Genomic DNA, 13,604 nt, shown 5'->3' with positions numbered 1-13,604 from the left:
CTTCAGTCTGCAAAGTGGGGCTTGGCTATTGGTGCCTTGTCTGATTTTTGTGACTGTGTCACATTTGCATAGAAATACTAAAGAGGAACAAAGATAAGCTTTCATGAATGAGATGAATGCTGCCTTGACCAGATGCACATTTGTTCAGTCTATTGCAGATGCAGAAGCCTCCTGGGCACTTGCCTATCCAGGGAATGTTATGGAGTTTCTGTGCTTGATCTATCACAGTTACACACAGGACCCCATGTGGCACTGTCCTGACTTCCTGAAAGCTTTGGCTATGCTTGCTTTTCATTCAGGACCACCCAAGGTATGTATATAGCATAAGCCCTTCAGACCAGTGATGGGTCACGAGGAGAAAAAAATAATCAATTTACAGTAGACTGAGTGTAAATATATTGCTGTCTACTTTCACAGGGTGGGTCTGAAGACCTTTTGACTCCTGATGGTCCAGCCATTGCTGAAGGGAAAGGCTGTGCTGATCCCTGCTCTATCCCACTCCTACCACACCCTGCCAAGAAACAAGTGTGGGATTTTGTGAGAGTCCTCCTGATGGACAGTCTTCTGAACATCCCAGCAAACAAACAAGGACATCCTATTGAGCTGCTTCTTGAGGTTTCTCTTATCAGCAGGCTTTGCTGTTCTACCTTGCACTGGGGGTGGAAGGACAGGACATACTCTGCCAGTGACCTAGTAAAATAAGTACTAACAGTGACAAAAGGAAAGGACTTCTCTATTTCCTCTGCATTAATGTGAACAAAGAAAATGCTGTCCCTGGAAAACAAAAAAAGACATTTTTCAGGCAGTGTTTAATATTGAAGAAAGGTGTGGGGAAAAAAATCCCTTTTCTCTACTAATACCTACTTGTCATAAGGGCATCCCCTGAATTTGTTGAGAGCAGAAGATTTCAGATGGAGCATCCTTTGCACTGATTTTTGCGATGGCAAAATCTCAGTTCTCAAACAAAAAAAATCCTGTTTCCACTTGAAGTACTGATTAGCACGAGCTGTAGCAGCTGAGTCTGGATAATAGATTTCAACCATTCAAAGCACTCTAGAGAATCAGAGTAGTCTGAAGATAGGAGAAAATGAAAAATTTAGGCTTCAGCTCCAAATTGTCAATAGTCCAGGTGTCCCAAATGTGAATTGTGATGCAGACTCATCTTAGTAATATGGGTAATAAGGAACATAATCTTGACTGCAATTGTAATGAGTTAAATCCTCTTGTGGAGCAACAGCTCCTTAAAGGTTTATATATACTATCCCAAGGTTTGGTACAGTTAAAATAGTTTGGATTTCTGACTGTCTGAATACTGAGCCTGCTAATGGAGCTCAATGTCCCTGAGCACAAGACCTCTTGGGAACCACCTGTGAGCCAAATTCTGGCCCTTTGCAAAACCTTGTTTATGTTCAGTGTGCAGAGAGCCACTGTGCTGCTATCAGCTGGATGGTGTAGTCCTGTGTAAGATTTCCTGGTTTTACTGCTAGGAATGAAGTTCTGCCATCTCATCTCTTGTCCAGTAGCTGTCCACATAGGCACTCTTGCTGAAAGTGAAGCTGAGTCAGAGTTCCTGTTTTCCTGCTGAACTAATATGTATGCCATCATTGTATAGGCTTCTCCAGAAGATGCCACCAGTGAGCAGAAGAGACTTTTTCAGACAAAAGTTCTGCTGTCTGCTATGAATGTCTTTCAGGTTACCAGCCAAGGTGAAGGGAAAACGAGACCTAGAGGTGAGTGGTGAGAATCAGATTGTTGAACTATTGTTTAAATATCATGCTAACTGATAATTTAGCATGTAGGTATAATTGTTAGAAATGTTTGGAAACAATAGCTAGAAGGACAGTCTAGTTCAGAAGGCCCCACTGTCCATTCTAACTTGCTGTAAACCAGTTTGCAAAAATTATTATAATTTTATAATTTTTTTCTGGAGAGCCTCTTCCTTTTTTTCTTTTTGACAAGAGATTCTGAATATTAAAAAGGGAGTATGCAGAAAGAAACCTAGGTTTATTCTTGAATGCTTCTGGAAACCACCCCATTAACTTAGTTGTTTCTGCTCTCCTTTCTGAGTTGTTAAACCAGTTCTTCATTACAGAATTTAGTGAGATTGGTTCAATCCTTAAGATGGAGCTGTCATTTCCAGCCTGAGTAAATTGTGTCTGCTGTACCTAGAGTCTTCTTAGACATGTCCCAGCTCTGAGATGTTGTGGTATCAGACTGTTCCTTCTCAGATGTGGTTATCTCACATATCACTTCTTCTTAATTTCCTCTTGTTTTGGAATAATCAATCTTTTTATATCCTTTCCAGGGAGCAGTGATCCTCATGGTACTTCAGAATCAGCTGCACCCCCATCCATGATGAATAATACTTATTTTGTTCAGAAGCTCATTGAGAAGCTGAACAGCAGAATGTTTGCTGCTGACCCCAAGCAAATCCTGATCTTCATTGCCAAACAGATTATGTGGGTGAGTCACCTTTTTTCCTCCCCAACTTTTATGAACATGCTGTAACATGCTGGTTTTTTACACTGAGGTCGTGATACTGCAATTCTGAAGAAGATGGCTGTAATCCATTTGGTAATTGTTGTTATTCCTGGTTTTTTTGCATGAGAACATAACAGCTGTAAATTATAATTAGAGATTGATGATGCAGCATAAAGAAAGGATAGCTAACTCTTTTGTGACACTGTCGGCTGTGTACAGATTGTTGAACTGGGATAAATTAATCTCTTCCACAGTTCTGGGGACTTAAGCAGAACTACATAAAAATATAATTTTTATGTAACAGGTAGTTCAGGGGAATTTTGCTGAAATAAATTTCTAACAGCTTAAATGAAGTGGGAGGAGTGGATCCTTGGGGAGAAAGTTCTTTGAGCAAGCCAAGTATTCTCCTGTTTTGTGTTTTCACAGGTCTTAGAAAGCTCTGTTTCTCAAAAGGAAGTTTTCCTCAGTGCCCTGTACAGCTGCTTAAACAGAGCCATCCTATACTGCTTGTCCAGACCACAACAGTCATTGCCGGAACAGTTTAATGTCCTGAATACTCTCATTGTTCTGCAAGAGCAGTGGGACATTATTTTTGCAACTTACAACTCAAATAGTAATTTTGTCATCTGCCTGATGTACTGCCTTTGCCAACTGAACTCAGGCAGGTACAAATGTTCATCTTATTATGGTTCTTTATTTCTCTGTGCTGTACCTATGGAGGTGGGTGCAGTGGGGGAGATGTCACATAACTTAGGCAATATTCAGTCTGGGGAATCACTAGAAGCTGAGATTGAGCCAGAGCTAGCATTTCCAGCAGCTTACTCACTTCAGAGTAGGAACAGCAGTTAACAAGCTTGAACTGATTTCAGTGGAGCTGGCTCACAAGCCCATCAGGAAAATGAACATCTGGAAATCTTCCTGGGATGTGGGCTCACTCCACAATGATGTAGGTTCCCATTATCCAAGACATCTGCATGGGATAATTTAGTGAGATGGTTTTTTTTTTCTGATCCAGCAGTCATTTTTGTGTGGGTACACTTAAAGCTTATAGAAGTGTGAATGGATCTCGTGATCTTTTGTGTTATTGTTAGTTAGATCTGAGTTGCAACATTTTTAGTTCGTCTGATGTGGGGAATTTTGCCCTTTGCCATTGGGTAGGGCTAGAATATCCATACCCACTGTTTGGTGTTCTTACAGATGTTGATAGAACAGATGTACTTGTGCTAATGTAAGCTGGGCACTTACCTTGCAAGTTTAGTTTTGTGAAAAAAAGCAAATATTGGGAAGTGCATTTTTCACTTTAACATTTCTTGTTTCAGTGATAACCTTCTGTACTGCTTTGATGGTCTGAATTCAGTCCATTAATACAGTATCACACCAGAAATGAGCTGTGCTTCCTGAGATCTTTTCTGGATGTTCTTATTCCAGTCAGATAATAATTTCCAGGCCAACCTTGTTGAGATGGGGCAAGGATTGCTTTTATGGAGTAAGAGCAAAAACTCTTTTTTGGAAACTAAGCTATGGAAGGATTTGTTTTCCAAAAGCTAGACTTCGCAAATCCAGGGAATAATAACTGTGGTCTTTTAAAGAAAATCAGAAATAAAAATGTTTGCTTTGCATACCTAAAGATTTGAATCTCCCAGGCCCCCCAAGTAGGGCCTGTTCAGAATTTAAAGAACCTAGTGTGTTACTAGTGGCTATATATCCTATTATTGACAGCAGTTCTGTGACAAAGTCCAGATTTCCTAGATACCTTATGCAAGCCTGTTTTTTTGGTTTTTTTTTTTTTAAGTATTACTGCTGTACTGAAGTTCCTAGTGTCTTTTACCTCCTGACTGGCAGATTGTGGCACAGCCTCCAGTCCCAAAGCAGAAGTCCTCTTGGCCATGGTGATGTTCTCAATAATCACATCTACATGCTAATTGTACCCATGGTGCTAAGATTATAGCTTTTTTGGGCTGAGCGCTTTAGACACAAAATGAATCATCACTGATTCAAAAAACTTGGACTAAGCAGTCAAGTGTAGGGTACAGCAAGACACAGATTTCCACAGAGGGGGCAGATACCTCTGGCAAAGGAATTCAGAGTGAAGAGACAAAGTACAAGACGCCCAGGGGAGGTGCAGGAAGGCTGGATGCAGACTGGATACAACAGGACAGCCCTACCTAATTGGGGTGAATAGTAGATACAAGTGCCATAAAGTGCAGGGATAAGGTACATACAGGAGAGTGATCTACAGGGTTATGAATGACTGTTCCTTGACTTTGAAAACCAGACTACCAGTTGTCCAGTTCTCACTTTCTAAAAATTCCATGGTATTACATGACTGGTGTAAGGTCTCAAACATGAAAATACTCATCTACTAAATGAATGAAGTAGGATTGGATGTGCAGAAATGCCTGTAGCTCGTTCACTGTCCTCAGTTTGTTCTAAGTCTGGTTTCCTCACCTGCCCTTCTTTTTTTTTTTTTCCCCCCTTTGTCACAGCTGTTCGGAAGGTTTTGGGTTGGATGCAAAACCAAAGCTGGCTTCTTATCACCAGATTTTCCTTGCACCCAGTGAAGAGGAGAAGGTGGTGCCTACTCCAGATGATGGTAATTTATATGGCACATGTTGCCTGTGGCTTAGAGAGGAGGAAAATACCTGTCTTAAGCAGTTATCAGAGCAGCTTGTGCAAGTGCCACTTACTTCCTCTTTGGTGTACAGGCACTGCAAGCACAGCACAGAGAAAGGAAAGTTGTGCTAAAAAATTATTTGTGTTTGCATCCAGCCTTTTTATTCAAAAGTCACACCCAGCATCCTCAGGAGCAGTTGGTATGAGTTTGGAAATCTCTCCTCCCTGTTACGGCCAGTATAAGGAGCCATACATATAAATATTTTTAGTTCTTTTTTTTTTGTTTGTTTTCCAAGGCCCATACAGGATTTGTCTGTTATATGCAGAAAGTATTTGAGCATTTCAGAAAAACAGAAAAAAAAATTGGGTTGGATTCAGTGTGGTCAGCTGAACCCTGCAGCACGGCAGTGTTTTTTTTTAAAATTTTTTATTTTTTAATATATATTGGTCTGGTTAAGATACAACTAATCAGTTGGTTTGCAGGGAAATAGAGCAAAACAACTCAGCACTTCCTTGTACAATATTCTCCTGCTGTATCAGATTGTTTAACAGCTTGGTTACCTTTGCCCCTCCATCTCCAGTGATGTTTGGCAATATAAAGGAATGTCCTTTATATTCTTTAGCATTCTACGCATGATAATAAGATCATCAAAATTCTGATTAAATGGTTTTCCAAATAAGAAACCAGTTAAAACCACTCACTCCTACTTGTTTCTTTCAAGGACTTAAAATTCATGAAAGAAATGTCCTGCTGTTTTCTGTATTAGGTTAACTAGTCTATCTTAGAACCTCTAGGGGCTGTGGACAAAAAGAAACAACTCCACTGACTCTGGCAGTTACCAGTGCTTTACCAAATGAGATGTTTTTGCTTTACCTGTTGCTTGACTTAAAAACATAAAAGAATAATTATTTTTATGGTGTTACTTTTATTTCCTAGTCCGCCAGGAGATCCTGAGACTGATAGAAATCATCTGGAAGCAGCTCATTTCTCAGAGGCGGCAGGCTCTGGAGGACACTTACAAGATGGATCTTTCTGTAAAAGGAAATGACAAAGAAAGGGACATGAAGATAACAGAGATCACTCCTTTATGGGAAGAAATTATGACAAAAGCTTGGCAGCACTTGCTAGGTCTCTGTTCTTTTATGGAATACATACTGTAGTAAGCAAATCATTGTGGTAAATGGGGTGTCTGGTGGAAAGCTGCTGTTCCTTGGTTATGCCTTTCCTCATTTGCTGAGAAAGCAGATTCTCAATTTCTCTCATTTAGGGCTGTGATTGCTTTCTGTGCCATAACCCAGCCTTTCTGTAATCACCTGGTGGTGTCACAGGGCTTATGTTGTACTGCAAGAAAGAGACTTCTCCTGAGATGATTGTAACCCATAGGAAGATGTAAAAGAGACGATATGGTTGAAAGAAGGGCATTGCAATATGTGTAGTGTTGCAGTCCTTTAAAAATTCAATTCTGTGTAATGAAACTCATCTATGGCAGACCTCTGTGAGGCTTTTAAATAAAAGCTTGAGAAGTATGTGTTAAAGCAATTCTCATAAAAATAATTATTCATCTGAAGTGACACACTACCATGTTTTTTGTCTTGTGTAATGGGGATAGAACCCCTCTGTTTTCTGACAGGCTCAACTTTAAGTCTTAAAAGCCTTTTTGTCTGTTTTCCCTTGCAGTATCTGAAAAGAAGCTTCTCCAGAATAAAGCAGGGCCAAGCCTGTCCCAGAGCAAGCACAATTCTTGGAGTGAAAGCCTCTCTTCAGCTATTAGGTTCATACCTGGCCGAAACACAAAGGAAATGCCGTGCAAATCAGAGGTAAATTTTGCTCTTTGTCTTTTCTGGGTCACTGGTCTGCCTTTTATATTGCTCTGGAGAGTTTTGCTGGATTTGGGAGGCTTCTGAGTGTGTCTGTTGGTTGACGTGTTCCATTGTAAACTAGACCGTTATTGCAATTGAGGTTCCTTTTCTAGGCTGCTAGAAATAGTCACAAAGAGATAGTGGCATGAAGAACTTTTTGGCAGCCTGTTCATATGGTCTAATAATGAATTCTTGCTGCATAGGGCCCAATTATGGCACTTGAAAAACCTAAGCAGCCCAGATTTGTTTGTGCTTACAGACCTCTGCTTGGGGTGGAGCAAGGTGAGGACATGCCAGCTTTGCTGCTGACTTGCATCACATTTGTAAACTTTGTCCTTCAGGCACTGAATCTGTAGAAAGGCTCAGGTGTTATCATAGTACTATCCTTACATTTTCTACTCAATATGAAGTATTAGAGGTCTAAATTTTAATTTAGCCCCTAGAGATAATGAAAGAAGTCTTTGTATATAATCCAGGGATGGGTTTGGAGGGTATGCGTAATTCCTACTGTCAGCAATGAAGATGTGAATTACCTTTTCCAAGTGTAAGCTCCTCCTTTGCTAAAAGAAGTGTCCATTCCCATGGTTTTGCTTAGCATTGTCAAAAATTTACATGAAAAGCACTAGATAGATGTTACCTTTCAAGTGTACTAGTGGTAGAGTAATGAGATATAGGGCAGAAGTGCACTGACAGAATATTCAGAGCTTTAAACCAAAGCTGGTTTAAACCAGGTTTAAATGTGGTGTTCAACATTATAAGGTGTTTCTTTTTCTTCCTGAGACAATGAATCTGTTATGAGCCTTAACCCTCTAGCTCAAGCTATAGGAGATTGCAGCTTTATGCTTGGTGATGCCTGGTTCACTTCCAGGTGTGCTTATCATTAAGACTGTGACACCCAGCTAATGTGTCTGAAACTGAGCTGCAAGGTTTTTTCAGCATGCCACAGAATCCTTCTCCTTAAAATCACTTTGCTGCTTACACAGTGAACAAGCTCTTCCCAGGTACATATGTATACTGTGATGTCATACTACAAGAGTGTTGACTATTTGCCCTGGGGTCTGTTTAATTATTTTTTAAAATTAATTTTGATTATTACAGCTGATTACACCTCAGTGAGCAATGTAATTGATATTTGTAAATGTATCCCAAGGAACATTTTGTACAACATGCTTTTTGCTGTTGAAGGTTAAAGACTCTGTTATTGGTTTTTCCCTAAATATGCCTACATCATTAGTTCCTCCAGTGAAAAGGTTGCCATCTGGAAAAGGCAGCACGGAGACATTATTCAGGCACAAGTGCATGAAATTGGTGTTTCTATATCTTCTGTCTCTCTTCTGCAAGGAAGCTGCTTGTAATTAAAGGAGCTGGGTTTGGAAGAAACATTAGTCACTTGGTGTTATTCCTTATCATGTCAAATACTGACAGCTGCATAGCTCTGATAAATTGTTCTTCTCAATGAGATATAAAACTACAGTTCCAAATGTTCTTCTCCTTTCTCCCTCCAGTCTGTCTTTCAGAGTTTGATGCACTTTTTAGAGAGATGAAATCTAAGAGGAAGAAAATGTTGAGCTGCCTCTCAACAGCCCTCTTCCTTCATACACTTAAATTTAAAAAGTTACATTAAAAATAAATGATATTTGTATTTTTAATTTGTATTTTTGACAACTTTGATAATCACTTTAGAAAGTACTGTAATGTAATTTTTGTATAATTTTCTGTGTCAGGTGACTTTTGTGTTCACTACTGCCAATTATGGACTTATGTCCTACAGCAGTAAGCACCAGGTCGAAACATGGAGATTAAAGGAAAAATAACAGTATGAACTACAGAGTAAGGAACAAAGAATTTAAATCCCATAGCAAAATAAAAATACTTGCTCCTAACAGAGCAAAGAGAAGTGCAGAAATTCACCCAAGATTTCAGAGGTGTGTGCCCAACAGAAAGAAGAAACTGGTTGTTTACAGGGTTATTAACTTGATTCCTTTATCAAATGAAAAATAAACAGACATTGAAGGGGCGGTATTATTTGCTGCAGACTAAAACAAATTAAAAACAAGCAGCAAAATAATCCTCTTAAATGTTTCCTTGTAATTTTTTACAAGATGGGAAGAGTGCTTTTGAGACCCAATCCTCAATCTGGAAAAAACAGCAAAATTCAAACTATTCACTCCAACAAAGGATCAGACTCCATGTTTCCGTTTTACTTTTGCTCATGTTCTCCATCCTCAGCAAAACAAATTTCCTGCTATTTGGTGGCAAGTGTGAGAATTAGCCATCAAATGCAGCTGTGTTTTCTGCACATTTCTGAATACACTGTGCTGTCTCATGCTTGGCTTGTGGCTTTGTCTGGGAGGCATGATCATTTAGAAAAGAAAGTGTAATTACATTTCTGGTAGTAGAATGGCAGTGATCTGCTCTGGTAATTGTATTTTCTTGGAAATCTGAGTAGTCATGCAGGAGCATGAGGAACACTGTACAAAGTTGGATTTTTTTATGCTTACAGGTGACAGACTTTGGTAAATTTGCCAGCAGGAAGGTCTAAGACTGAACACAGTGCCAAAGATTTCAAATCACTGACTTTCCTGTTTCAAAGTGAGCCTTTTGATCTCTTGCTCTTTCTTCTCTTTTCCCCCTCCTGCCCAGTTTTGCTCTCAAAATCTAGTATAGGTGTTTGATTTTTAGGTTAACAATGACTGTGACTGTTTTTGATATCATAAAAAAGCTACAAAAGCAGCAAAGGATCAATGTAGCAATTGTATTTCAGTCAACTGTAAATCAGAGCTTTTCCACGCACTGTCCTGAGACTCTTTAGGATGAGTTTCTGAGCAAGGTTATAAGCACCATAGTTCTAGTGCCTGCAAGACACACTGCCTCAGAACTGTAGATATAGTTGTTGTCTTTACGGAAATGCAGAGCCTTCTCAGTTTTACAGGAGGCCTGATCATGCCTGTCCTCTACTGTTTTTGTTGATTAACTGCATTCCTCTATGCTAAAGGCCCACATAACTTGAAACAGAAAAGGTCTTTTTAATCCCATTCTTCAGAATTAAGAGGTTGAGACCTCCTAATTTGTAATTGCAAAGCCAGAAATGTTACTCAAATCTTTTCCTTACCAATCACTCAGTTGGTCTTTTATCAGCTTTTCAAGTTAACTGAGTTAAAACAAGCAAACATTTAATGATATTTCTTTGAAAAGAGCATCATTTGTGTAACATGTTTATCTTCATAATAGAAGGATAATTAACATCACTAATTATCTAATTAAGTTCATTAACTATCCACCAACAGTGCACCGTGAAGTTGACATTATGTTCTTCTGTCAACAAATGCTTTGATTTCTTAGGAAGTAATTAAAATGTAAATTAGCATGTCATTAAATGCACAAGGGAACTTTGGAATCAAATATTCATTTCAAATCTGCTCATAGCACACATTTTTTTACTTCAATGAAAGCAGGCACTTTACTATTAATGATGTATATTAAACAATTTCCATTATAATATTATTGTCTTGTTTAATAACTGGCTCAAAGCTAAATTGAGAGTGCTGTAGCAAGCTGAAAAAAAGTTTCTTTAACTTTGAACAAAGAAATTTTCATGTCCTCTTACATGCATATCTGACACACTTCTCATTTATCATTTTCAGATTGTTTACTAGGTCATAAAGAAATAATTCAACAGGTCAGTGTTAGATAAGAATTGCATGAAAACATAAAATATAGAGCTATTTCATATTGTGTGATACAAATCACTGAACTTTCTGAAACATGTGGGAATCATTTCACCATTCACTGAAGATAAGTGTTTAGCTGAGAACTGGAATATAAATAGGATGAATACAAGCCCTTAGGCTGACTCAGATTCACAGGCCCCTCTGCCTGTCCCCTAAAAATTCATTAGAGGCTGCTACAGGCGATGCTGCGTGATAGCACAGGAGAAAACCTGTCCTAGCAGAATTGTTCCACTCTTGATTGAGATCAGTTTCATCTTAAAACCTGATACACAAAAGATATCACTCAGAAGTTCTTTGTGCGTGGCTCTTCAGAGGGAATTTTCCTGTGTCTTTAAACTCAGTGGTCTCCTGTGGAAGTGGAGTCACACATTGTATGAAAATGTTGCCTGTTATTTCTCCTGCATATTGTTTTAAAATATACTTTTGCCTTTCAAGCTAGAGATTGTGTCTGGATCAGGCTTAAGTTTGGATATAGGATTTTAGTGAGTGGAATTTAATGTTTAAAGCTGTTGGCACCAAAGTTTCATCTTTCAAGAGCTACTGGTTGCAGAGTTTTATTGTCACACAAGAGAACTGATGCTGAATGAATTGACTGGTGTTAACATGGATGAAAAAGGAGTTTTATTTGATTGCACAAAAACCCTAGAAACATGAAAACCCCTGAAAGCCACTGAAACAGATTATTCTTTTCTTTCTTGAATACATAGGCAAATAATTTTTCATAATTCTTGTTTCAAATAGGTCTGTTTCCTTCCAATTTTTTAATTCAACATTTCATTTGTAATAATTTCAGAAAGAAATGGTTTGAATTCAAAAGACTGAAGTGTCAATTTAAAATGAAAAATAAAGAACAGAAAATCAAGAGAGGTCCTAGGAATCTCTGCAAGATTGACTTAGATGTTTCTTCTAAGTGAAGGTATAGGTTGCTGACTCCGTGACCATTCATTTCTTTTTGCTCTTGTCTTTTCTAGCCAAATTAAAGTTTGTTTGTGTCTATTTGTGTTCTAATTATACTTTCTGCTGCAGAGCACCTTGAACTACATGCACTAAAAAACTCCAGAAGTAGTTTCATCACCCTTAAATTTAAGTAATTTTAGGAAAACTGTTATCTTTTTAGGTCAGGAGAGAGATGTTTCTTTTTTTCTGTACTCTGACCTCTAAGCATATACTGGTATTTACAGATTTCTTTCATTAGCTACAGGACTAGAAGGGCAATTTTTTCTTAAATAAAAGCCATGATTCAAATGTAATCAGAAAATGCCAGTGCATGAGGTTCTTGGACAAATGCATTAAATAATACTGTGTAACAAAACCCTAAGTTATGTACACCTGTAAGACTTCCACATTTTAAATAGAAACAGGAAAACAGTGAGTAGGAACAAGTGAAGGCAAGAAAAGGCTCCCCTGCTACTCCCCATAATGCCAAAGTCTGGCCTTGACCTTTCACTTCAGAGTAAAACCTAATGCTTCTGCAGTAACATGATGGAAACTGAGTCCTCAAGAGGTGGAATGAATTATCCCAAAGTCACAGAAGCCATTCTCAGAGAGAGGATTAACGGACATGCCTTGACTCTCATCGTGCTTTTTTATTATTAGGAGGCAAGTTATCTGTTCTCCCAGGAAATAATCTGTTCAGTAGGATCATCTGTTGAAGGGCTGTGTCTGCATGCACACGTAGGGACATATGGTTGCTATAGGAGTAGACTGGCTTCTGTACTGCCTGGGCTTAGCTGATAAATGCGGTGTGGAAATCTCATCACATGTACACGCCACACTTTAGGTTTACCCTTTGAAACTTACCCCTGTGTGTGGGTACATTTATGATGCACAGAAATATGGAGGATTTTCTCATTAGGTCTGCTATTCCCCAGCCAACTGGCAATGCCAGGAATCCATCCATGATCCTTAGGAGCAGTTGGCACACTGCATTAGCCTCCTAGTGGGCTGAGGCACGAAGCTTCCATGCAACACTTAACTGCTGGAACTCAGTCTGTTGAAAAGCTAAATGAATTTTGGCAAAGCAACAATAAAATCCACATGGCAATAACATTTTTGTGATTCAAAAGAGCCTGCAAACAACCCTCAGTGTGGAGAGTGTATGTGAAGGACCAGGATAAACAGCTCTTCAATCTGCTAAGGAAAACACTGTCTGCCTTAGCTTGATGATTGTTACCTGGGGAGTAATGGAATTATTTTTCCTCTTATGAAATGAAGGTACTTTCTGCCTAGTGCATAGTCACTTACTTGAAAAGTAATCTGCTCTCAAGATGGGTAGCTTATTGTTTGCACAGGGTAGCAGTGTACCTGGTCACTGTGTCAGATTTAATAGCAGGAGCAGATTTGGAGATGTTACACACTTTGACTGAATAGAACAGGGCTGGTGCATTGGAGACTTCATCCAGCTCTAGTAGTTTACTGTAGCACTCAGATGCTTCTCTGTAAAGCTGCGATGGTAGCTGTAATCGTGTCTTCTGTAGCAAGCACGATGAGGAATGGATTGATTGATTGATTTATTTAGCAAGAAAGGACCAGAAGTATTGAGCTTTAATGGCACATTCTGGGTAGATGTGTGAAAAAGGAGCATGAGAACTGTCATGAATACAAGAAGATAGTTTTCATATCTCCAAAGAGTTTAGGCTCAAAACTTTACTGACAATCTGGCTCTGTGCCTGTGTAAGTCATACACAGTTCAGGAATGTGCTATGAAAAAATTATTGGCTCTAGATGATGCCTGAAAAGATAATTTGATTTTGTGAGAAACTCTCTCCTTCTTGACTAGGTCACATCCTCATCCACACTGATTAGGACATGCAGTCCTGCAGACCGAGGTGGCATATGGGGCTGTGGAGAAGGGCAATGCTGCACCACAAGTGGATGCCATTTAATGTTGAGCTGCTGGGAAATACATACTAAAAAAAT

The 13,604-nt window shown here is 39.0% G+C and overlaps 1 protein-coding gene across 4 annotated transcripts in view; it reads left to right on the top strand.

Moving 5' to 3' along the window:
• Nucleotides 1–13,604, top strand: part of WDFY4 (WDFY family member 4) — a 134,562-nt gene that overhangs the window by 63,484 nt on the left and 57,474 nt on the right. For all 4 annotated transcript variants that reach the window (XM_086900391.1, XM_086900390.1, XM_086900392.1 and 1 more), the window contains 8 exons: nucleotides 149–310; nucleotides 418–615; nucleotides 1,613–1,730; nucleotides 2,306–2,463; nucleotides 2,908–3,146; nucleotides 4,968–5,074; nucleotides 6,032–6,223; nucleotides 6,773–6,912. In XM_086900391.1, the coding sequence (XP_086756517.1) occupies nucleotides 149–310; nucleotides 418–615; nucleotides 1,613–1,730; nucleotides 2,306–2,463; nucleotides 2,908–3,146; nucleotides 4,968–5,074; nucleotides 6,032–6,223; nucleotides 6,773–6,912 (1,314 nt within the window). The remainder of the gene's footprint in view (nucleotides 1–148; nucleotides 311–417; nucleotides 616–1,612; nucleotides 1,731–2,305; nucleotides 2,464–2,907; nucleotides 3,147–4,967; nucleotides 5,075–6,031; nucleotides 6,224–6,772; nucleotides 6,913–13,604) is intronic.

The sequence above is a fragment of the Cyanistes caeruleus genome, chromosome 8 (assembly GCF_971803275.1).
Source record: "Cyanistes caeruleus chromosome 8, bCyaCae1.hap1.1, whole genome shotgun sequence".
Lineage (NCBI taxonomy): Eukaryota > Metazoa > Chordata > Aves > Passeriformes > Paridae > Cyanistes > Cyanistes caeruleus.
This window is presented reverse-complemented; position numbering and strand designations above follow the sequence as displayed.